At 40.0% G+C, this 23,170-nt stretch overlaps 1 protein-coding gene across 2 annotated transcripts; it reads right to left on the reverse strand.

Annotated features, from left to right (window-relative positions):
* Positions 1–10,646: 10,646 nt before the first annotated feature.
* Positions 10,647–23,159, reverse strand: TYW3 (tRNA-yW synthesizing protein 3 homolog). 2 transcript variants are annotated; one of them, XM_073357341.2, is made up of 6 exons: positions 22,857–23,154; positions 19,646–19,726; positions 13,655–13,753; positions 12,725–12,796; positions 12,343–12,476; positions 10,647–11,232 (listed from the first exon to the last, which is right to left on the reverse strand). In XM_073357341.2, exons 1-6 carry the CDS (start codon positions 23,028–23,030, stop codon positions 11,025–11,027), a joined length of 768 nt encoding a protein of 255 aa, XP_073213442.1. In that variant the 5' UTR covers positions 23,031–23,154; the 3' UTR covers positions 10,647–11,024. The 2 variants fall into 2 exon arrangements, with proteins under 2 accessions (XP_073213442.1, XP_073213443.1); XM_073357342.2 differs by lacking the exon at positions 13,655–13,753 and having other exon boundaries at positions 22,857–23,159.
* Positions 23,160–23,170: the final 11 nt, after the last annotated feature.

Genomic DNA, 23,170 nt, shown 5'->3' on the forward strand with positions numbered 1-23,170 from the left:
ATAGTTAGTTCTGGCTGTGAGTGGGGTTTCTATAATCAGCTATCTGCCTAGCCTGCTTAAATATGATTGTGTTTCGAATCTATTCTTTCTTTATGACCTAGGCTGCCTGGTCTTTTCTTTACCTGGAATGGTATTGATCATTTTACTGATAATGTGTCCCTATAGGAAATACATTATGTATTTGTCTGAGTTTCTAATATCCTAATGACACCTGTTTGAGTCACAAATAAATATACTCAAGCCATACAACATACTCGGTATATATTCAAAAATTCTCTGCAAATCATTTCCATTGTGATTTGTGCAGACACTTTCTGGATTTTTGTGTGTGTAGAAAACAGGCTCAAGATTATGAAAAAAAATGTCATCCAATCATTGATCCGAGTGCTTCAGGGAGTGTCACAGTCTCTCAGGATATCAGTGTAAGATTTTTGCAATTTAGAATTCTGACTCCCAGTTGAAAATATTTTAAAACTCACGCAGTTGGTCACTGAACAAAGATAAGTTGTGACTTGTGGCAAATCTACCTGGGCTAGATAGTAATGTACAAAACATGTCAGTGTTTTGGTAATAGCAGGCATTTCTGCTCAAATCACCACTTATTTTAGTGATCCGTGGACAAAATGAGAGTCCATAATTTCCCTTGGATAAAAGAGAATTCCATGATAGGGCAATGATGGAACTTCTTCAGAGAAAGAAAGAGCAGAGAGTACATATTGGAGGATGGCAAAATTTCAGTGATTGATGAGATAAACATGGCAGCTTTCATATGACCTTAAATAACTTACCTTTACAACACAAACCAGAGATGCAGGATCTAAACCTGACTATTTATCTGTAAACAATAAATACAATTTGGAAAGAGAGCTTCCCGCTATATTTCATTGGGTGATTGAATATATGAGTTAGCTTATGGAAGACAGAAAAATAACACTCAAATCAAAATAACTACTTGGAATGTGTTTTATTAAATAAAGATTTAATCTAATATTACCATAGATTACTATGGATTTTGAAAGCGCATTCTTGAATTTGAACATTCATATCCAGATAACAAGGAATAATGAAATGAAAATAGCCATATATAACTGTGAATGTATTAGGTTGGGTCACACTGTGATTCCATATGCCACTAACCATAACATGTATGAACATACATTGCAGAAGTGTTAATATGCTCTCAAATTCTGGTCTACTATTCCTGTCACTAACATGGCTAATATGGGTACAGGAAACGTGCAAAAACTATCATTGTACAAGAAATTCTACAGTGTCACATTATTTGTCTCACCAGTGCTAACATGTAACACCCTTCTAGAAGATTAGAATTTTTGCAGTAGTGAAGAGCAAAATACATTTCAATCTCTATGAAAGAGAAGAAAATTTGGTCCAAAATATGCAACTGAGAGACTTTGTGCTTCGGAGGATAATAATCAGATATACAAACTCTGGTATCACTTCATTTGTAAGTGTCTCTTGATTTTTGCCAGTGCAGTTATGCAAGAAATATTTAAATCAGCAGATTAAAATACAAGTAATACGCTTTTATAACACTCAGATATCTAATTGATCACAGACAGAAAAACTTTGTATAAAGTAATGGGATCCATTTACAGCTCTATTAGTGGAAAATTAGTGGTCAGGTCAGTTTTTCCAGTACAGCTGTTTTCTAGGAAATGTTTAATGTTTAGTATTTCACAGCATGACTGCAAGCTTAAATGACCCCTAGTGTCAGAAAACAGCATGCTTAAGACAAATCACAAGAACTGTTTTTCTCTTTTGAACATAGTAGTGTGAGTAAAAATTACTCTGAACCACATTAACAGTCAGGAATAAGAGTAACCTGCTAACTGCTTCATTGTTGTTGGGTTTTTTAAGGGAAAAAATGGAAGGAGAAAAAAACCTCTTTCGTTGTTATAATGAAAGAAAACAGTCATCCATTTGTCTGTCTTGAGACATCACTACCTCTTTTGGGTAAAAGGTGCCCTTTCTTTAAATTATCTTAAATATGTAATCGCTTTACAAATCCATATGGTACACATACATTTTGTAGCAAGATGAGACAAGGGATATCATACTATTAGAATTGTCAAGGTTGGGAGCTCTGTAAGGGATAGTAGGAAATTGAAAACTATCTCATGGTAAACCCGCTTACAGAATTAAAGTAATTCTAGTGTAAGGTACCAAATGAGTAAAAATTCCTGTTGGTGAGCTGCAAATTCTAAATGGCTCAATTTAAAGTTCCAGTATAGTTTATGGAATGAAATAATTATGTACGAGATTTGGGTTTTATATTTTTTGTATTAAAATTACATGGAAAATAAATATCTTTTAAATTTTCTTAACTGGACATGTGTTTCTGTATTTTACCCAAGGAACTCTGAGACATGAAATAAAATGAATGTCCTAGATTGTAATGTGCAAACTGCAGGCTAGAACACATCCTTCAGCAGACTATCCCAAAAACTCAGAGCTCACACTTTGTCGAGTTTCTGAGGAATTGTGCTAGTGAGACATCAGGGTTTTAGTCCCCTTGGAAAGGAAGCAGTGGGCTTGACCTAAAGAAATTATTGAATATACAGCAAAAGTGTAGAATGTTCCCAAGGAAACCACTTCTTGTGGGAAAAGTCCCATGAAATTTAATAGCAAACATTAAGCTTTCTATGGGTATTTGACTATTAAAAATAAGTTTTTTTCTAGATATCAATTGTGGAAAAACTAAAATAAATAGGACAGTTGAGCCCCTCTCAGTGCCGATTAGAGCAGTCCTGTGGGTTCCTTACTGTATGCCCAGCTACCTATGGTCCTGTGGGAATCGCAGTAGTTTGCGAATCCTTAGGAGACAGGATCACTTCAGCCACACCCCCTCCTACTCCAGAATGCCTGACAACATCCTGTGTCTTGTGGCTGTTTTGTGATCACTTTGTACTGGCATAGCTGCCACAAAGTTGCCTTGTTTAGGGTGACCAGATGTCCCGGTTTTTATAGGGACAGTCCCGATATTTGAGGCTTTTTCTTATATAGGCTCCTATTATCCCCCCCCCCCCCACACACACACCTTCTGTCCCAATTTTTCACACTTGCAATCTGGTCACCCTACCACAAGGTAGCCATGAATTGGGCCCTTGGAAAGGATATAAGACTTTTTCGAGAAATGTCTATATAACACTATGGGATTGAAATTCTACAGGATTTTTTCATAAGGGAAAGGATGGAGGGAGAAGGGAATGACTGTGAGTCTATTGACCTCACACTAGTGTAGAACAGAGAAGGAGGCTGCTTATATTATTGGGGTACATAGGGTACACAGAGTCAACATTAAGTCACATACATATTTGTAGCATATTTTCTGTTTTCTTTTGGAGATGCTGCTGCATAGAATGGCTGTCTTTCTATTCCAGTCCCAAAGCCTATGGAGCCCTGACCAGTTAAGAGTTTCTGGCGACAGGCTCCTGTGGCTAGAGATAGGAAAGGACAAAACCTTTTAGTCTTTTCTTCCATCCTTATGTGCTTAGAGGACCATTTTTAGTTTGTCACTGTGCGCCTTTCATTCCCTCACTCTCAAAGCCATAAGATGACTGTTGTATTGCAGGTATAAAGGGTGTAATTTTTAGTGTATTTTTTAACTCAGTCAAATAAAAAAATCATTTTCACTCAAAGGTACTTTTCAATGGACAGCTATTTCCAGGACAGATTTTCAACTCTATCCAAAGCCATTTCACTACTGAAAGGTCATTATTTTATAAAATGGGGAAAGTGTATTTTTGTTATTCACCTCCTACTCAAAATACAGCAGAACCATTTTTGGTCAAACTTTCCAAAAATTTGCCTTTGGGGAGAGACAAAGGCCTTTATGCACTTTCTTAAATTTATAACATTAATAATTCTGAATTTTCGCTTGAAAGGTGAAATTTTGTTAAGTCCTGAGTGACTAAAATAAATTAGAATAAAAACAGTAATCCGACCTTCCTTATACTGGTGACTACAGCTCCTATATACTTATTAAAAAGTAGACTTTAGATTTCTATTTGAATGCCATATATGTAAAGAATAAAAAAGCCTATTCTCATTATATGCTTATAGGGATGGAACCTCATTGGTGTAAATTGTCACAAAACTATTGACTTCAATCGAAGGATCTGTAGTGGAAAAGTACATTATACATTGATGATCTACTAATATTGCAACACAGCTTCTTTCATGTAAATCTTTCAGATATTTTTCCATTCTTCAACTGGCACATTTGTATGTTCATGTGATGAAGTGCTGGAATTGGAATGTCAGTTACCAACAGTTAAACTGTCTTAATTTTTAGTCTTCAGGACTTAGTTAAAAAAAGCATAATTATAATAGTTATAAAAATGTAATTACTGTCACTTTTTGATGAAAAGATCTATGTTCATGTCAGTAGAAACTCAATCAGCTGTCAGGAAAATACACTTTTTTCCCCATTGGATGATGCAGAAACTAACAGCAAAGCAAGTATTTACAGTACAAAATAGTGTCAGAAGTAGCATATTTTGTGTATCTGTCCCAATCAGTTACAGTAAGTAAACAGCACCAGAATGAAATTATGCATCTGATTTTATTCTGCATATTGGGATTTGCTTTTCTTCGCTCTGCTTTGAAAACAGAATATACTATTACTTTAATTTACAGGAATTTGTGTGTTGATATCCCACTAGAGTTAGTGCAGTTGAGACAGTAATTTCTATAGGGTTTTTTGTTAAAATGTATTTAAACAGATGGAATGGGTATCTGGGAGAATTTTTCACCATTTTGCAAGCCAAAAATTGTTCACTTTTCTGCTTGAGTCTGATGTTTTATTTTTGTAATCAAATACCCTTTCAATTAATACCCTTTAAAAAGGTACAAGAAGCTGCACTGGAATTATTTTCAGCTCCTGGAAAACAAGACAAAAGTTAGACTCTTCTTCTTTAATATCATGTTATATAAAACTAAATTTTGCATTACATCAGTGATTGTATATTTCCAGCAGCAAACCCTGCTGGAGACCTTCCAAAAATATAATGTATGATATATTTAATAGCAGTAAATAATTTTTATGATCAAGACTAAATTTTAAATGATTATCGCAGTGCTAAGAAATACATAAAGCCTGACAGAAACCCAAGCCAAAAATGCTTAATGCTTTATTAGGAGTGAAAATTGAGAACTGCTAAGATATCCTATAATTATTAGTATTTTAACCTCATTTTAAAATATTTATTTCACTTTAAATTAATTGCAATTAGCTTTTCAATTTCAGTAAACTGATTTACTTTTAATATTAAGACTAAAGTAGTAGAGGGGAGAGGAAACTGTCTTACTTATGTAAGGAAAACATTTGCACATGTGAGTACCTTTATTCACATGAAAAGTTCCTTTGGTGTTTATAACATTAATGAAGTTACTTGCATACATAAGGATTTGCAGGATTGGGCTCATATCATGCAATGTATTTTCAGGCAGAACTGGCAAGTGCTTTGGTTCTGATTGAAAATTGATGGCATGATGTGACTTTTGGTATGTGGGCTTAAAAGTTTCAGGCAACAAGCAGAAAATAAACTAGAGGAGGGGATAAATATATCAACTCCCGCAAAACATATGTAAGTCATAAAGCAAATGCAACACTCATAGAAAACATTTATTTATTTTAACTAATCAACTATGCAAACTGGAAAGTACAAGATATTAGGCTGAAATTGTCCTTTGACTAAAAATTAGCTAGAAGTTTTTAAAAATATTAAAAATTTACCAATTTTAGGACTCTTTAGTTGCACATCAAGGACTTCCCTTCCTCCCCAGGGACCCTCAGATGATTTTCCTCCATAATCTATTCAGTTGCCTCAAACTACTTTTAAGTCTGTTCACAGGGGTGTGTACGCAGAAGCTGGACAAACTGCATTCGAAATACAGCAGAAATTACTATACAAGTTGTCAATAAAATACAGCTCATCAAACCTCAACCTATTAATGGAACTCCACTGAGGTTTGGGGTAACAGAATCCATTCCCCAATATACAAGCAAACTATAGGCCTATAGTGCAGCCCTCCCAGACAGCAATTAGAATAGTGACCTCGGCCCCTCTCTGTCCCCTATGTGGTGGCAGATCTCCCAATATCCCCTCCTTTAGCTTGCCTCCATTCAAGCCCTCTGTGTTGGTGGGGGGGTTGCCCAAATCCCCTGACTAGATGCTCCATATGCATAACTGTATCAGGACTATAAATCATTCGGAGAGGTTTTTATGGGCCCTGTACATGGGGTAAATGTCATCTCAAGAGAATTTGTAAAGACAAAAGAGCTCTGTAAAAATAGTGCAAGATTTTGGACAACGGCTAACATACCAACCCAAATCCTGCTCTCATTCACAACCCGGCACCCTGCTTTAAACTAGCTGTCTTTGTAGGGTCTTCTTATAGGATGTTTCCAACAGACTGGAATAATTGGGTTCCAGACGTGTACACTTGAGAGGGTAAAATATGGCTAAACCTCACCAAGCTCTGGGCAGTGATATAGAATAGATTTTTCAGAAGAGCTTATTTGAGAGGAATGTAGATTGTGCCACAATGATCTCTGAACACCAATCGCTTTTTGTAAAAGCCTTCAAAGCACCGTACTAACTACACTAAAGTGTTGCGGTTGTGCTGTTACTGGCAGTGCCTATACCATTTAAAAATGAAAGTCATGAAAACAGTATTTTTCTCAGCAATAAAATAGTTGTGGGGAATACTTCATTGCTATAAAAGCATTTACCTTCCTCCTCTCAACACATGTGCCCAGGCTGAAGTACTTTTAATGTACAACATATAACACGAAAACCCTTTTAAGTGTATGTTTCTAATACAAACACACTGCATGACTGTGCAGTTATGAGCAAAGACTTGTAACTCACAAGATACACTGCGTTCTGCAAATAGCCCCCCAAGGATTCTCAGGTGTATACAAATCTTTGGGCTAGGGATTAAAGTCTGATATGGGTTAGTTGTATCCCATCTTTTTCAGTTCTTTATTTTGTCTTTCAAATAGTCCTGCAAGAAGGTGATATTTGTACAAAATGTCTGTTTTAAAGCACGTGGAAACTCTGCATGTTCACTGACTGGATACACCCAAACTGACTAGATGGCATTTTAGGTTTTTCATTTTAGAAATTTCATTTAATTCAGAAAGTGGTCATGGTTTTCACAACATTCTGAATAAACCGAGTGCAAAGCCATTTTCCAAAGACCCTTTTTTAAAAAAAAAAAAAAAAAGGAAAAAAACCAAACATGTTTAGGCACAAATTAGCCACATAAGCAAATAAAACTTCATCTAAATCCTAAAGCTGAAACACTGTTCACTGTGTTGACTGGGTGTAGCACCCTACCACCTAGTGGCCTGTTGTATAAATCTAAACGTGGTGGTACGCAGTTTACCTAATCTCTCTACTGCAGATTTCTCTCCAGTCACCAGCTATGTGAATTCATGAACATATCCCATCTTACTGAAGCAGCTGTTTCTGCTAATTGCTAGAACATGCTGGACTGCATTTACCTCACTTCAAAGAAGAAATGCAGTTGTGCTGCAGCATGGAAACAAAGATTTGTATAAATATTAGCATGTTGAATGCCTGAGGCAGAAGACAACTGATGCATAACTACTACATGGATAGAAGTGGCTTATCTAGCGAAAGAGTACTCTGTCCCCAGCACAGAGGATGCTGTAGGGGTGCTGTCCTACCCTTTCTCTGTGGAGCTGCCGCCACCTCGCCCCTGCCTCAACCCCCCAGCTGCAGTGATCTCTTGGGCTTTTGCCACCATTTCCACTCACACACAATATCCACTGTGGGGCTGTTGCCACTCTTTTCCAGTGCAGTGGGATTTGTGGGGCTGCCACTCTTCTCCACATCCCTCCCTGGGGCAGTGGGGATGCCACTGCCCCTACCTCACTAGCAGCTCTCCCTCCCCACAGAAAAGGAGTACTTGTAGCACCTTAGAGACTAACAAATTTAGTTTTCTGGGACATACACTGCCCCACCCCCCTGCCACAATTGGCTCATGGAGCTGCTAAAACACACATCCATTCCCATCCAGGTAAAGTTTGAGGTGAACTGGAGCTGCCTGCTGAAGTCTGGACAGCTGCTAATAAATGAATATCAGTCCGGGTATACTTCTATGAACTTCAGTCTCTGGTGCTATTTTTCTGGGACCTCTCATAATTATGCAATGACTTAAAGCAGTGGTTTTCAAACTGGGGTACATGAGCTCTTGTCGGGAAGTAGGCAAGAAAAATCCTGTAATGGTAGACAACACATTTTATTTAGCAAGACTTGGAAATCTACTCATAGGTATATTATGACCCTAGCTCAGATGAGGGTATGCGGTAGACTACATTATGTGGAAAGGGGTACACAGCCTAAAACGTGTGATAACCACTGCCTTAAAGAAATAATAAAAGCGATGCTCTGGGTCCTGTCAAATCTCTGATATCAAAATCCTACCTGCCTAGTTTTCCCCCCAGAGGGGATGAAAACAGCAAAAAAGCTATAGACCTTGCCAAAAAGGAGGTGCTATTTCTGCATGCAATCAACTTCTAAGGACAGCACTAAGCCAACTGACATCTCATCTGGTAGCCCCAAAGAATGATCAAGGGCAGTCCTCTTACAAGAAGGCTGGTAACTGGCTGGTTCGTCTTTTCCCCACTCCAGAAGCAGGTGGTGGATCAGCATTATTTTTAGTGACTGGACATTGGGTTTATATAATGCATAGCTGTGGAGCTGAGTAAAGTTTAGTTAGAGAAGCACAAACATAGATACAAAGGTCCATAGCTATGTCATAAATATAAAGGGAAGGGTAAACCCCTTTAAAATCCCTCCTGGCCAGAGGAAAACTCCTCTCACCTGTAAAGGGTTAAGAAGCTAAAGGTAACCTCGCTAGCACCTGACCAAAATGACCAGTGAGGAGACAAGATACTTTCAAAAGCTGGGAGGAGGGAGAGAAACAGAGGGTCTTTGTCTATATGCTGCTTTTGTTGGGGATAGAGTCTTAGAACTTTTAGTAAGTAATCTAGCTAGGTATGTGTTAGATTATGATTTCTTTAAATGGCTGAGAAAAGAATTGTGCTGAATAGAATAACTATTTCTGTCTGTGTATCTTTTTTGTAACTTAAGGTTTTGCCTAGAGGGATTCTCTATGTTTTGAATCTAATTACCCTGTAAGGTATCTACCATCCTGATTTTACAGAGGGGATTTCTTTACTTCTATTTACTCCTATTTCTATTAGAAGTCTCCTTGTAAGAAAACTGAATGCTTTTTCATTGTTCTCAGATCCAAGGGTTTGGGTCTGTGGTCACCTATGCAAATTGGTGAGGCTTTTTATCCAACATTTCCCAGGAAAGAGGGGGGTGCAAGTGTTGGGAGGATTGTTCATTGTTCTTAAGATCCAAGGGTCTGGGTCTGTAGTCACCTAGGCAAATTGGTGAGGCTTTTTACCAAACCTTGTCCAGGAAGTGGGGTGCAAGGTTTTGGGAAGTATTTTGGGGGGAAAGATTTTTCCAAACAGCTCTTCCCCAGTAACCAGTATTTGTTTGGTGGTGGTAGCAGCCAATCCAAGGACAAAGGGTGGAATATTTTGTACCTTGGGGAAGTTTTTGACCAAAGCTGGTAAAGACAAGCTTAGGAGGTTTTCATGCAAGTCCCCACATCTGTACCCTACCGTTCAGAGTGGGGGAGGAACCCTGACAAGCTATTTTTCTTGGCATTCCTGATACTGGAAACACACCCCAATCGACTTATTTTTAAATCTATAAAAGATCCCCTACATTTCCCCCCAGACCAATCCCTCATATAACAAATTTCAGTTAGCACACTTTTCCAGTAGAATTAAAATTCCCTGAAGACCAGATTTATGTAACGCAAACGAGAACTCCTTAACTAGAGCACTACTATCAGAGCACTACTATCCCCAAAATAAACAATTTCCTTAGCACAGCTCTCCTGACATGGTAGTTAGAAACCATTGACTAAGTTTCATAACAGAAGAAATAACTCAGAATTCATTGTTTCTTCAATTATCAACTAATTCACTATAGCTTCATGAAAAACAAACCACTACTTTTTCCCCCCGTGGTCAAACGTATGAGCATGTGAATTGTAGTAGCCCAAGAATCTCTATATTTTTATTTAAATATTAAGTATATGTTAATAGCCTACATATAACTCAGAAAGTTCATTACTGTCTATTACAGCAGCCCCCAGGTTGCTTTAACTTGTGCCAAGGCAAATGCAGATCAGGAACTGCAAGACTCCCTGATAGCATCCTGCTTTGCTGCACCCAGCACTAAATCTGCTCCAATGGATTAAATTAATCTCTGGTGCTACTGGATTGATTTTAGTAATATACAAAAGCTTTTTCTCCAAGAAGAAACCTCCGGGAGAGTACTTATATCAATAGGAAGTGAAGAGGGAAGTACAAAAAACAAACACTTTAGTAGAGGTAGTGTTTTCAAATGCATAGACTTAATCTTGTGTTTGGTTTCAGAGTAACAGCCGTGTTAGTCTGTATTCGCAAAAAGAAAAGGAGTACTTGTGGCATTCTCTAAGGTGCCACAAGTACTCCTTTTCTTTTTGCGAATCTTGTGTTTGGTATTTTAAATAAGGAAAATACATACAGTAAATCAATCTTTTATTATAGAGACGTATCAAACACGGTTTGAGGTATACCTATGTACACATTAAAACTGTTAGCTGTTCTGTCCACTGTTAATAAATATTTCATAATTTTTAAGAAGTCCATGTACTTCTGTTCTCCATGCTTCTGTGGTGTTTTTATGCAAATTAAAGGACATTTCATAATTCTGTTACACTGAAATGCTTGGTTAAGTGAACACTGTCTCCAGCGTAAACTTTCAAGACAGCATAACTTCCTTGAGCACAGCAGTGTAAATAGCTCTTATAAAGAGCAGTACAAGAGAAGTATCACTAAAGCTAGCAATCTGTGTTAACTACACCTATATTAGAAAGTAGGTATCCTGTATCAATAGATTTCAGAAAAAAAAACTGAGATTGGTTTCTGGGTCATCTTCTGTTTTTGACTCTTCCTTATTCTCTGAAGAGGTGCACAAGCCAGGCTCTTTATCTTGTTTTCTTTTTCTTCTGTGAGTGTACACAGAATGAATCTTCTGTATCATCCCATGAGGTGAGTTACTCATGCTGAGTTCACTTTTCAAAGCTAACTGTAGGCACTTGTAAAACCTGGAAAGGAGCAAATACGTTTACTTAAGTTCTGCAAACAGAACATTAACACTTTGGCAACATAAAATGTCGTGTATAACGTTTCATAGAATTTTAATAAAATCCAAAGGCAGACCTGATCGGTATTGTGAGGGGGACTCAGGGATACCAGCACGTATGTTCTGGGCATGCTCTGTCAGTTCTCTAATCTCTGACCTTCTAGGAATCTAATTGACAGTTATGCCCTATGTATAATGATAGTCCCATTCATACTGCTAAAACTATACAACAGATGATCTCAAACACTTTTACGGTTTTGCATCACATCTTAATAGTGTCTAATAGTCAATCCTATTCATAATCAGATGCACCATCACCACTCCTATTTGCAATTACTTTAACATCCCTGTGGCAACTACAGCAATTAATTCAGAAAAATATTAAGAAAATATCTATACACGTTTAACTGTCCTTGGTGCAATTAAGTATTTTGTCCTGTATCCTTTTGCTCTTTATTTCTTCTGCCCACCCTCTCTGTTCTGTTTCTCACAACTGGAAATGAGTAGAAAAGCCAGTACTATGTAACTAGTCACCAGTAAGTGTTCCAAAGACCACAGTTTGGGAACCGTAGTCTGAACTTTGTACAGCAACGTTAAAGGGTGCATTCTAATCTGAATACTCAGGAAATTATGTGTAATTCCGGTAGATTAAAATGAGATATTCCTGGCTTCATCAAAAGGTGAATCTCCTGTCCTTAAACATGCTAAAATCTAATCAAACACAAACCCCACATGAAGATGCAGCAGTGGAAGTTAATAATGTGAGACTAGAACTCAATGTGCTATTCATGCCATATATCTGGAGCAACAATTGGAAGTCCTGTATGGACTTTTTTAAAAGCTCTGTAACAAATCTACTCTCCACTACCTGATACTGTTGTTTATATATGGTTAAATGATCCTCTAGGGTCATCCATAATTTAAAAAACCCCAAACCCTCTGAGGTCAGATTTTCAATCTGTTTTACTATTATTTTTTTAGGCTGATCTTCCTGGTCTACTGTTTAGCAGAAAAAGTTTACACTTCTCTGGATTTAGATGTAGTGACACAGGATGCATATAATCTAACAAACCTGTCAATCCTCTTCATGTTTTCTTCCATCTTCCGATTAGCTATCTGTACCAGAAAGTCAACATATTCTTCAGTGACCATCAATTGCCCCATGTGACTTAATGGAACTTCTAAGCAATGAGTACTCCGGACAGCCTAGAGGTACACATAGATGTATTCATTTGAATTACATTAGAAGATACTAGCTCTAAAACGTAGGTGCATTCATTACAGGAAAACCACCTGAAAAGATCTGGTTGTATTTCTTTGTGAGCAGAGTGATATGCCATGTCAGGAAAGTGTCATTTAAAAATTATTATTCAAATCTCCCACATACTTAAAAATGTGCTCATGTTAATGAATAATTGCTAAATTCTATAGCAGAGTAGAAAAATAGTGCATACCATCATAATTTTACCTCTTCTGCCAACTGTAATACCAGAGTTCCTGAATCCAGAATCTATAGCCACCGAGTGCTGTGAAACAAAAACATTTTAAATAGCAGTTCATACATATTTTGTCAGATTGAAAGCTTACTGTGGATTATATTGCAAGTTAAGGTCCCAATTTTGCAAAACCGTAAAGGCATAGTCCCAACTGACTGCATTAAGAGCCACAATCACTAGTAAGTGTTTACAGGATCAGATGCTAATACTGTAACAAAATACTTTTAAATTAAATTTCAGTGACAAAGACAGATGGTGGTTTCAGCCCTGACCCATTCCATCAAGACAAAGGGGGAAGTTCATACCTCTTTTGGCACTATATTTTTCCAGTTCAAATAGCTGCTAGTCAAAGAAGACAATCGTGGGATGGATATGTTCTTAGATGTAAATTCTGCAGAACTCAGCAAAGTTTGTAGAAAGAAAAGATTTCCTTCTCTATATGAACCAAGGCAGGGTGAAGATGAGGAACAAAATTATCCTGTACCGGCCTACAAAGCCCCTTTTGAAAGGCAGAGAAGGCACAGCATTATCCACTTAGCTGAGGTCTGGGAGCAAATGGTCCCAGTCTGTAGTGAACTAATTTCTAAAGAACACTGCCATGGGCCAGGGAAAGCAACACAGATAATTCAGGCTCTCTCAAGCCAATCTGCCTCAGCTAGAAGACTGAAGTGCATTTAAGTGACTTTATTTTCTAGAAAGCACAGCAAAATCTGCAGAAAGAATCTTAATCCTTATTTTCTCCATCAACATACTTTTACTACTTCAGTTATTAAACATACATTGCTCCTGAGACTATTTCTGAGTGTTAAGATATTCAGGTGCCAACATTTTTACTTATGCAGCAACAAATGTAAACAAAACAATACAACATTGTTGATCTAATTTTACCAGAAGCTGTGCATCCTGCAACTCTTGACACTGCACATGAAGAATGAATGGTTCAAATTTGAATACAGTGTCACCAGTGGCTTTCTGCAATGCTGTCATCTGGAAAATGCAATGAACATTAATATATTAATACTACAAAGGCGAACTGTTACTATTAACATTTCATAATAAAATAGCTAGTTTATGAAATGTTTTAAAAACACCAGGAATGATTTGGCTTAAACAATCATGTTTGTTACTATTTAATTGCTTTAAATTTCCCATTGCTCATAATGTTCAGGATCTCTGCTGATTTGTAAGTATTAAACTGATTCTCTTGCCATGAATTTCTACTGGACCTAGACTTTTAAAAAAAAATTATTTGCTTCCCTGTTTGATCATTTTGGACATAAAAAACCCCAATGATGTCAGCACAGTACAGAGAGTACTGTTTTACTGCAGTCAGCAGAGGAACCTTGAGAGCACAAAATATTACTACTATTCAGTTATAGTTTGTTTTTGATTTCTTACATGATTGGATATGATCAGGGACATGTTGATATTGAAGTACATTCCTCTTAAAAAGGTAAAATAGGTTGAACTTGTGGCCTGAACTACTTGACCTTATTTTAATCTACGTTTCAAAAATGACTCATTATACTACTTCTATGATGTTAAAATAAGATAAAATAAAAGGATTTATAAACTGAAGTTAAACTCATAAGGCACACCAAGGGCAAAAAATAGGTAACAAACAGTTATATAGCTTTAATACTCAAAAACAGTGTTTCCCAAACTTGGGCTTCTTGTTCAGGGAAAGCCTCTGACGGGCCGGGCCGGTTTGTTTACCTGCCCGTCCGCAGGTTCAGCCGATCACGGCTCCTAGTGGCCACGGTTCGCTGCTGCAGGCCAATGGGGGCTGCGGGAAGTGGTGGCCGGTACGTCCCTCGACCCGCGCCGCTTCCCGCAGCCCCCATTGGCCTGCAGCAGCGAACCGCAGCCAGTGGGAACCACGATCGGCGGAACCTGCGGACGCGGCATAGTACACAGTTATGATTTATTATTGTATGCTATGTTTATGTAAAATAAACGTAAGGAGTGAGATTATTGGTTTTAGTTTATAAAGGCTGCACTGAAACAGTTACATGATTCATTGCAGTTTACACCATAGTTTACTACTATATAATGTTCTAACTTTTTTGTTCTTATCGAGTGTTCTTATATCTAATTGACTTGCCTCCCCCACATCCCATGAGCATCTTTAATGAAAATACTAGTAGCTACCAATTTGCTATACTTATATTTAGGGGAAAAAATTGAGCTGCTGCACCATGCTTAATTTTTTTTTGGCTAGCATCCTAGCCCAGTGATTCCTCTGAATTGAAAATATTTCTTTAATCCTTTTTTAAAATTGAGAACTGTGAAAATTTCAACGATTATCTGAAAACATCCATTCAATGTGCAGCGGCAGCCAAAAAAGTGAACAGAATGCTGGGAATAATTAAGAAAGGGATAGATCATAGGACAAAAAATATCATGTTGCCAATATATAAATCCATGATATGCCCACATCTTGAATACTGTGTGCAGATGTGGTCACCCCATCTCAAAAAAGATAGAATGGAATTGGAAAAGGTTCAGAAAAGGGCAACAAAAATTATTAGGGGTACAGAATGGCTTCCATATGAGGAGAGATTAATAAGACTGGGACTTTTCAGCTTGGAAAAGAGACGGCTAAGGGGAGATATAATTGAGGTCTATAAAATCATGACTGGGGTAGAGAAAGTAGATAAGGAAGTGCTGTTTACTACTTCTCATAACACAAAAACCAGGGGTCACCAAATGAAATTAATAGGCAGCAGGTTTAAAACAAATAAAAGAAGTATTTCTTCACACAGCGCACGATCAACCTGTGGAACTCCTTGACGGAGGATGTTGTGAAGGCCAAGACCATAACAGGGTTCAAAAAAGAACGAGATAAATTTATGGAGGATAGGTCCATCAATGGCTATTAGTCAGGATGGGCAGGAATGGTGTCCCTAGCCTCTGTTTGCCAGAAGCTGGGAATGAGTGACAGGGGATAGATCACTTGATGATTACCTGTTCTATTCATTCCTTCTGGGGCATCTGGCACTGGCCACTGTTGGAAGACAGGACTCTGAGCTAGACGGACCTTTGGTCTGACCCAGCAGGGCCATTCTTATGTTCTAATTTATTCAAGATACCAGTAATAGTGGTGTAAAATAAAACTGCTGAGAACCCTATCTTCCCCCTTAGAATATTGAACAAGATTTAAATGTTCTTGTGTAGCATGCTCTTTCTGTAACTATCCTTGCTATCAAGGTATAAATCTTACAAATATAGGTGCCTAAAGTTAGGCCCCTAAATAAATGACCTCATTTTTAGATGTGCTAAGCACCCACTGCTACTAGTGGAGCCAATGGGAACTGGGGATACTCAAGAATTCTTAAAAACCAGATGCCATTGGCCCCGATCCTGCATTATGTCGCATACAGGTTACCTGCTGTGCCTGCATGAGCCCCACTGGTTTCCACAGGGCTTCAAATGGGCACAGCAGTCTTATTGGGCTTATACATGGATTTTTCAGTGTCTGAAAATTCTGTTCTACCTACCTGAGTTATATAAACAATAGGCTGCTTCAGCACAGTAGACTAGTGTTCAATGTATTAGGAAGCCAAGGTAGACAGACTTGTCTCAGAGACAAGTATTACAACAGAATTTAATATTGACTGTGATCAGACGAAGCGACGTTGGTGTGTGTACTTTTTTAAAGGGTTTCACTGACAAGGCTAAGTAATTTTGCAGACACTCTAAGGACAGTTTTTTCAATGACAGTAAACGGGCAAGAAAGTCATACTGACTGAAATGGTCTGTGTATGCTAGGATGCCCCAAGGCCGCAGTGACTTATATTGCCTGTTGCACTGAAATGCTCACTAAATGAAATAATTGTGACCAAAGGATTTTACCCTATTGCTTGTAGACCACCAATTTCCTGTAAAAGGCTCAGAATTTAATAAGAAAATACTGAAAGTAATTTCCTATTAAGCCTACAAAGTCTGAGGCCCAGCCCTGCTCCCAACAGAGTCAATGGCTAAACCCCCAGTGGGAGCTGGATGAGACCCTTAGTAAACAGTGAAAGCGTAACTGCTGTAACTAACTGATAAAGAATGACTATCACTGATAAGGTATGCAAGTGACAAAGAAAGAAGTTCCCTTATTTCAAATACAGTAATGTTTAATAAAGAATTACATAGAAAAGTTTTGCCATGTGTTGATTTAATGACCATGGACAGTGTGCTCACTGTCTCATAGAACACTACACAATCCTGCTCCAAGAAACTTGCATTCTAAGGGTACGTCTTCACTACCCGCCGATCCGGCAGGTGTGAGCAATCTATCGGGCACTGATTTATCATGTCTCCTCTAGACGCAATAAAACGATCCCCGAATGGACACCCGTACTCCACCTCGGCAGGAGGAGTAAGCGGAATCGACAGGGGAGCCACCATGGTCGACTCGCCGCCATGAGGACGGCCAGGTAAGTCGAACTAAGATACTTTGACTTCAGCTATGCGAATAGTGTAGCTGAAGTTGCGTATCTTAGTTCGAACACTCCCCCTCAAACAGCAGTTTTATAAATGAGGAACATAACTACTAATATTCCTCTGTATATTCTTCAAAGAATAGGGTTGACAAATCAATGCAGGTTTACTTTCAGAATCCAGTAGGAAAAACTGTACACCACTTTGACATTGTTATATAATACTTTGCGCAATTTTAAAATTTTACTATTTAATTACATTTTAATTGTTTTCTTCCTGTTGAATAAGGCCCAGAAATCTTTTGTGAAGGGATGTTTTATAAAGAAAAAACCCCACACCTTTCCTCAAAGGATCTTAAAGATAGCTATAAAAATTAATTACTCCTCAAATTTCCTATTCCCATTTTAAAGTGGTAGATACACATCGAGGCACAATGGGATTAAGTAGCTTGCCTGCTGAAAACTCAGCACAAGTGAGCCGATGAAGTGAGCTGTAGCTCACGAAAGCTCATGCTCAAATAAATTGGTTAGTCTCTAAGGTGCCACAAGTACTCCTTTTCTTTTTGCGAATACAGACTAACACGGCTGTTACTCTGAAACCACAAAATCCAAGAGTCCTGACTTCCAGCCCAATTTTCCACACTTTGTTTGTATTCTATGAAAATATAACAATTTAAGAAGTAGTCAGGTAAAGATTTTTCACACCTTTAATGGACGCATAAACATTTTTACCATATCTACCAACTAGACGTCAATACAAAAATTGAGAAGGTACCCACTAGCAAAAGCCAATGGCAACACTCTAGTAGCTCAGACCCTACTCCTAGTATATGGCAAATCAGAGGCTGCTGAGATTTCTATGAAGGTGATATCAAGTAAACTAAGAAAAAATAAGATAGAGGGGCTTTTAAAGTTTAAATGTATGTATATTACTGTTATGCAGTCTTTACAGTTTATTTTTTTTTACAGAATAACTAGTTTCATTTTATGGGGTACAATGTAAAGAGGAGCATTTAGAGAGCAAAAGGCAGTTTTGGAAGCACAAAGTAGTTCATAAATATTCAAACTGTTCAACAGTTTCTTAAAGTGATTTGATTTTAAGTTTCAAAACATTTTTTTAGGATATAATTTTAATTAAAAAAAGCTCCATAAGAGAGCCATTGTCTTTTTGCATTAGTTCAGATTTGTAGTTGTAAGACATGGCTGTTTCAATCTTCAACTGAAAGTTGATAAAATTAAATCATAATGGAGTTTCTGCTGCATACAAAATAACAAATATGCTTTTTCAGGAAGCATGCGTGTCTTTTAATGAAGAGGACAGAGGTCCATTTGTGTTTGCTTCCTTATCTGCTCCCCCCAGATAATCAATCATGCATGACAGAATATCCACAGCTCAGAATATTTAACTTTTGCAAGGATTAGGAAGGGTAACAAGATTATTATATGGATAACATGAATATCCAGTTATAATTAATGATAAATTATAAGGGACATTAAAGTTCATGCTTCAGACAATCTCTAACTATTAGAAACTAGGATAAAACCTAATGCAAAAGGCAGATCATCTTGCATTTGCATACTGTGAGGTTCTTGCACCTTCCTCTGTAGCATCTGATGCTGGCCATTATCTGAGATAGAATACTGAGCAGACATACCTTAGGTATGATTCAGTCTGGCAATTCCTCTGTTTCTATTAGAAGGAAGTTTTGTTTCATTACTACCATTAATTCAATTTAAACTGCTAGTGACAAAGACATTACCATCTGAAGACTGTCTGGTCTATGGAAAGTGAGTTTACAGTGTCAGACTATTTTCTATTGGAGGTGTCTACATCAGTCACTCTACAGCTGACATCTGTGTTGCTTGCCTCAGTGGAGACAGCCAGAATTAAATGAATGGTCATGGATGCAAAAATACATTCTTACCAAAGAACTGATCCTTCAATACAGAATTGAGGCACACCTGCCAGAAACTTGACTGTATTTATTCTATGGATAAGAAAAGGGCTTCACAAGCACTAAATTAATATTTTAGGAGAAAAAAAATCTGATGTAGAATCGCTGGTCTTGTGCAAGCCATGCAAAATGTCTAACTAAAAACCACTGAAAGTGGTGGATTTTATAACCTGCTGACATTGTACTCTCGTTCACTATTTTAAGAAAGAGACAAATTTTGACCCTAGCCCTGTTTACACTGAGCAAGGTAGCCACATTACTGACTTAAACCATGCTCTTGCTAGAAAGGTGCTAACAGTTTCGCCAGCTAATGTAGACAGAATTTTATCCTAATAACAAAACTGTGCTCTTAAATGAACATATTCATTCTAGTAATATGAAGGAAAAATGTAAATTATTTTCTAGTTGCTATTTGAAATTGTGTTTTTTGGAGGGTTGGGATGAGGAGAGGGTAAGTATTTATGCATAAACATTGTACATTATTGACATCTTACCACATCCTCTTTTGCACAGAGTTGATGCGTTACCATGAGCCAACAACAGTTTTTCTTCTGTACCTCATAGCCATTGAAACCCTAATGAAAAACAAAGTATTAAAATAGCACTGCAGTTATAAAAACAAATGTCCTTTGCGTTCTTGGCTTGGTACACAAGGATGTACAGAAATATTTTCTGATCAGTAACCATAACTATATCAACAATCTTAATGTTATTTATTTATGTAACTTTCATGTGTTTTTTTTTTTAACTATCAAATCTAGGTAGGATTTACAACACCTAGATAACAGTAGCTAAGCAGGTAGTTTAATTTAATCCCAAAAATTAATGGAGAAGTGTTCTGATTTCACCCACATTCAGCTATAGCAATGTGATCTAGTATTTGCAGAAAAAAACGACAAGGACACTAAACACTGGAAACACTGGAATGCGTTACCTAGGGAGGTGGTGGAATCTCCTTCCCTAGAAGTTTTTAAGGTCAGGCTTGACAAAGCCCTGGCTGGGATGATTTAGTCGGGGATTGGTCCTGCTTTGAGCAGGGGGTTGGACTAGATGACCTCCTGAGGTCCCTTCCAACCCCTGATATTCTATGATTCTAAGTTCTTCGGAAGAACTTTTGTGGTATCGCACTTATTAATACGAAAAATCCACTTAGATGTATCTAAACGTGAATCTCATGATTGGAAGCAACAAAATGCAGTCATATATGCTTTCCCTGTACTACCTTACCCTGGGAATGTTCTCTATTAAAATGTATTTACGTTTTGGAGACAACTAATCTGAGGACCTGTTTACAGTTGGGATATTTGTACTGATGTACACCACAACAAAACTGTAGATGTGCTGCACTGTTGTATTATGGGATCTTAAAATTCTACATCTCTAACATTTAAAATAAGAAACTAGCATGTTCTCCTGTGTAATCTAATCAGCACTTTGCATATAAAACTTGTGGTTTTGATAAATTTGTGGAGAGTTCAGGATGAAAATTAAGTTCATGAAAAGTCATGTAGTATAATTTGTTAAAGGAGATTGGTTGTAATTATCGTTACTACAAATCAGTGTGTCAAGACTTAACTATCAGTGGCTTGGCAATGGCTAAAGAATATTAGGATCTGGATAGAACTGCCAATTTAAAACTCTGTCCTCTGGGAGGAACACTCTGACTACACTGTATTTTTGGTGTTGCTCAGATCTCAAAATGATGGTTTGTTGCCAGATTAAAAACCTAGACAGATCATGTGATTCAAATGTCAGATGCTGGTACTGTCTCAATTCTACTTACTTTTGTATACCTTAGTGTTCTGTGCTCTTAGTTTACATCACGTAGACAACAACAATGAAAAAGAGATCATCATATGAAACTGAGCAAGGACTGATGCCAAGTCTTCCTACAGCATAAGGTGGAGGAAGAACTGGACCACATACTTTCAGTAAAATTATCTTCTACTCTAGTGCTGCTATAAACACCATGTTGATTTTGCTATAAACACCAATAACTTTAACTGTAGTATTCCCCAAACTATTCATAAGCTGGATAAGAGACAAAGGTGGGGTGGGACATGATATAACATCTCCACTTATCTGCAGAACAGAAAAGATTACAGCAGCCATGCATGTAACTAGGGGTAACCTGGGCCAGGACAGCCACAAGCCTCATGCCACTTGTGGGTTGTAAGGGCCATGCCTCCTGCCCAGGGGCACTTGACCTTGGGGCAGTGGTGAGCTGGAGCCGGTTCGCACCGGGTTGCTAGAACCAGTTGTTAAATTTAGAAGCCCTTTTAGAACCGGTTGTCCCTCTAAATTTAACAACCGGCCAAAAGTGGTGCCTTAGGCGCCGACTCTGTGGGTCCTCGGGGACTGGAGCACCCATGGGGAAAATTTGACGGGTGCAGAGCACCCACCGGCAGCTTCCCGCCACAGCTCACCTCCGCTCTGCCTCCTCCCCTGAACGTGCCGCCCCGCTCTGCTTCTCCGCACCTCCCCCACCGGCTTCCCGCGAATTAACTGTTTGCGCGGGAAGCCTGGGAGGACTGAGAAGCAAGCGGCGGCTTCGCGCTCAAGCCCAGGAAGGTAGAGTTGAGCTGGGGTAGGGGGGCACGAGGAGGGCCGCCCGCACCGCAGAAGGTAATCGGGGGGGGGGGGGGGGGGCGTGGCGCAGGGGAACTGCTCCCTGCCCCAGCTCACCTTCGCCTCCCTGGGCCTGAGTGCGAAGCTGCCGTCTGCTTCTCAGCCCTCAGGCTTTCTGCGCGAACAGCTGATTTGCAGGAAGCCAGGGGAGGGGGGCGGAGAAGCAGAGCAGCATGGTCCGTTCAGGGGAAGAGGCGGAGGGGAGGTGAGCTGCTGGTAGGTGCTCTGCAGCCACCAAATTTTCCCTGTGGGTGCTCCAGGCCCGGAGCACCCATGGAGTCGGTGCCTAAGGCGCCACGTTTGATGCGATCAGTGTGGGCAGCGGCTGCTCCCCTGCCCCTAGGAGCCAGAGGGACCTGCTGGATGCTTCCTGGGAGCTGCTCCAGGTAAGCAATGCCAGGACTCCCCACCTTGCCCCCTGGCAGATGCCTCTGGCTCTTAGGGGCGGGGTGGGCACCCGCTACAGTGGCCGACGAGACCCTCTTGCCCAGTTCTGGGGGCAGTTGGGGACGGGGTGGATGGGGCAGGGATCAGGTTTGGGGGCGTCAAGGAACGCAGGAAGTTGGATGGGGCAGGAGTCCCCGGCGGGCGGGGGGTGGGCCACGACACCCTCGTGGGGTGAGGAGAGAACTGGTTGTTAAGATTTTGGCAGCTCATCATTGCCTTGCGATATGTGTGTGGGGGTTATTATGGGGTGGACTCCTGGCCCTGTAACCTCACGGGAGCCCCAGCTGGAGAACAGTAGGCGCCAGGAGGGAATCCCACTGCTGCCCTGGTGCCCGCGGGGGGTGGAGGGGGATCCGCGAGGAGGTGCGGCGCGGAACCTGCTTAGCAGCACTGACAGCCCCGGCGCTTCAAAGGGGGGCTGCGGGGTCGGTGTCTTGGCTCCAGAGCGGGGTCGCGGAGGCGCGCTCGGCGCTGTCTCCCCACCATGACACCCCCCTTTCCTCGGACCGCTGCCGGGGAGCCACTCGCCCCACGCGGGCTTGAGCGGGAGGCGGCCCCACGGGCGTGCCGGGGTCTGTGGTGCGGCCCCGGGCCCGAGGGAGAGGTTCGGGGGCGGGCAGCTGGACTCACTGGGGCGGGGGCCTGCGCGAGCAGGAGGCGGCCGGCGCAGGAGCTGGTGGTGCAGAATCGCTCCTGCCCGTTGAGGAGCTGCACTAGCTCCGCGATGGCCTCGTCCACGCTGCCCTTCCTGCTCTCATCCGCCCGGGCCAGGCGCTGCTCCTTCCAGCGCCGGAAGGCGGCCATCGGCCCGCGGGGATGGAGAGCCGGGCCGGGCCGGGGCCGGGGACGGCGGGCGGGCGAGCCAGCCACAGGCCGCACAACCGCCCTATTGGCTGACGGCAGCCGGGTTAGGCCAAATCTACCGGCGCGCTTCCACAGCGCGC

This window comes from Lepidochelys kempii, chromosome 8 (genome assembly GCF_965140285.1).
Source record: "Lepidochelys kempii isolate rLepKem1 chromosome 8, rLepKem1.hap1, whole genome shotgun sequence".
In the NCBI taxonomy this organism is placed as follows: Eukaryota; Metazoa; Chordata; order Testudines; family Cheloniidae; genus Lepidochelys; species Lepidochelys kempii.